The sequence below is a fragment of the Loa loa genome, assembly GCF_000183805.2.
Source record: "Loa loa unplaced genomic scaffold supercont3.809, whole genome shotgun sequence".
NCBI lineage: Eukaryota > Metazoa > Nematoda > Chromadorea > Rhabditida > Onchocercidae > Loa > Loa loa.
The window spans coordinates 6,627-7,918 of record NW_018108989.1 but is presented as its reverse complement, the minus strand read 5'-3'; the positions used below and the strand labels follow the sequence as shown (position 1 = coordinate 7,918).

The following is a 1,292-nucleotide window of genomic DNA, read 5'->3' as shown; positions in this document are numbered from 1 at the left end:
GTATAACCAAACCTTATCACGGTGTGTATAACCAAACCTTATCACGGTGTGTATAACCAAACCTTATCACGGTGTGTATAACCAAACCTTATAACGGTGTGTATAACCAAACCTTATCACGGTGTGTATGTTTTTTGGATTACTTATTGTATGTTTATTCATTAGTTCTATCATTATTACCATCACATTTCTTTTTTTTGTCTGTAATTAATCAATGTTTTCAATGTGTTTATTTTTAGGTACTGCATTTATTTGTTTACATAATTTGATAAAAACATTCAAATATGGCGGTCGTCAATTTCTACTTAGTGGAAGTGAAATTGAAGCAATAACGGTAATACATAGTGGTTCAAAAAATTTTTTTTAAACAATCTTTTTGATGAACCTTCTTTGCAATTAACATACGAAGTACTAATTAATTTATTTTTGGACAATATGAATCAAAAAATTGGTAATAATATTATCTATGATATGGTTTTATTATAGTTGGGTAAAACATTAAAACGACAATTGTACCATTTACCGGGTGGACATCGAAAGGTAATTAATACTCATTCTGTAACAGTTGTTGAAGAGATTATTCAGCAACTTTGTCAAGAGCTTAATATACGAAGTGTCGCAGAGCAACAAGAATTTTGTTTGTGCTATATTTTGGAATCAGGTTAATTTTTAGCATACTTAATTAATAAACATACATTGAAATATATGTGTTAATAAAATTGTGCTGAAATTTATATCGTATTGAAAATTACATCCATTAATTTAATCGAAATATTTAAAATTTTCTAATTTTTTGAAATAAATTTTAAGAAAAAAAGAAGAAAAATTGTAATCCACAAATTAAATTAGTGAAGTTTATTAATTTCACATACATGTGAAGTAAAATCTGATTAAATTTTTAGTTAATTTTGAATAAATTCAAATTACAGAAGATAAGATTAAAATGTTAGCTAACGATGAATATGTGATGGATGTATGTACTGAACTTGAGCATAATCAAAAACATTGTTTCTTAATACTTAAACGAACAGTATGGATACATCCATTACGACTAGATAATGCTCTCTATATCGATGTGATGTTTTTCCAGGTTACTTATCTTTCCTTTTTTTTTCTTCTCTCTCTCTCTCTCTGAATTATTTAATAATCCAAATCATTTAATGATATAAATTTATTCATATCAAATGAATTAATCGAAATAATAAAAATTTTACTTCGTTTTGTTTTTAATTTATTATATTTATTAATTATATAAATATTTAATAATAAATATTAACAAATTGAACCATACA

At 25.2% G+C, this 1,292-nt stretch overlaps 1 protein-coding gene across 1 annotated transcript in view; it reads left to right on the top strand.

Moving 5' to 3' along the window:
* Nucleotides 1-1,090, top strand: part of LOAG_18983 (hypothetical protein) — a gene marked incomplete at both ends in the record, with an annotated part of 1,960 nt that extends 870 nt beyond the window's left edge. Inside the window, 3 exons of the mRNA XM_020451642.1 lie at nt 240-334; nt 487-661; nt 930-1,090. Of these exons, the coding sequence (XP_020304558.1) occupies nt 240-334; nt 487-661; nt 930-1,090 (431 nt within the window). The remainder of the gene's footprint in view (nt 1-239; nt 335-486; nt 662-929) is intronic.
* Between the last annotated feature and the right edge of the window lie 202 nt (nt 1,091-1,292).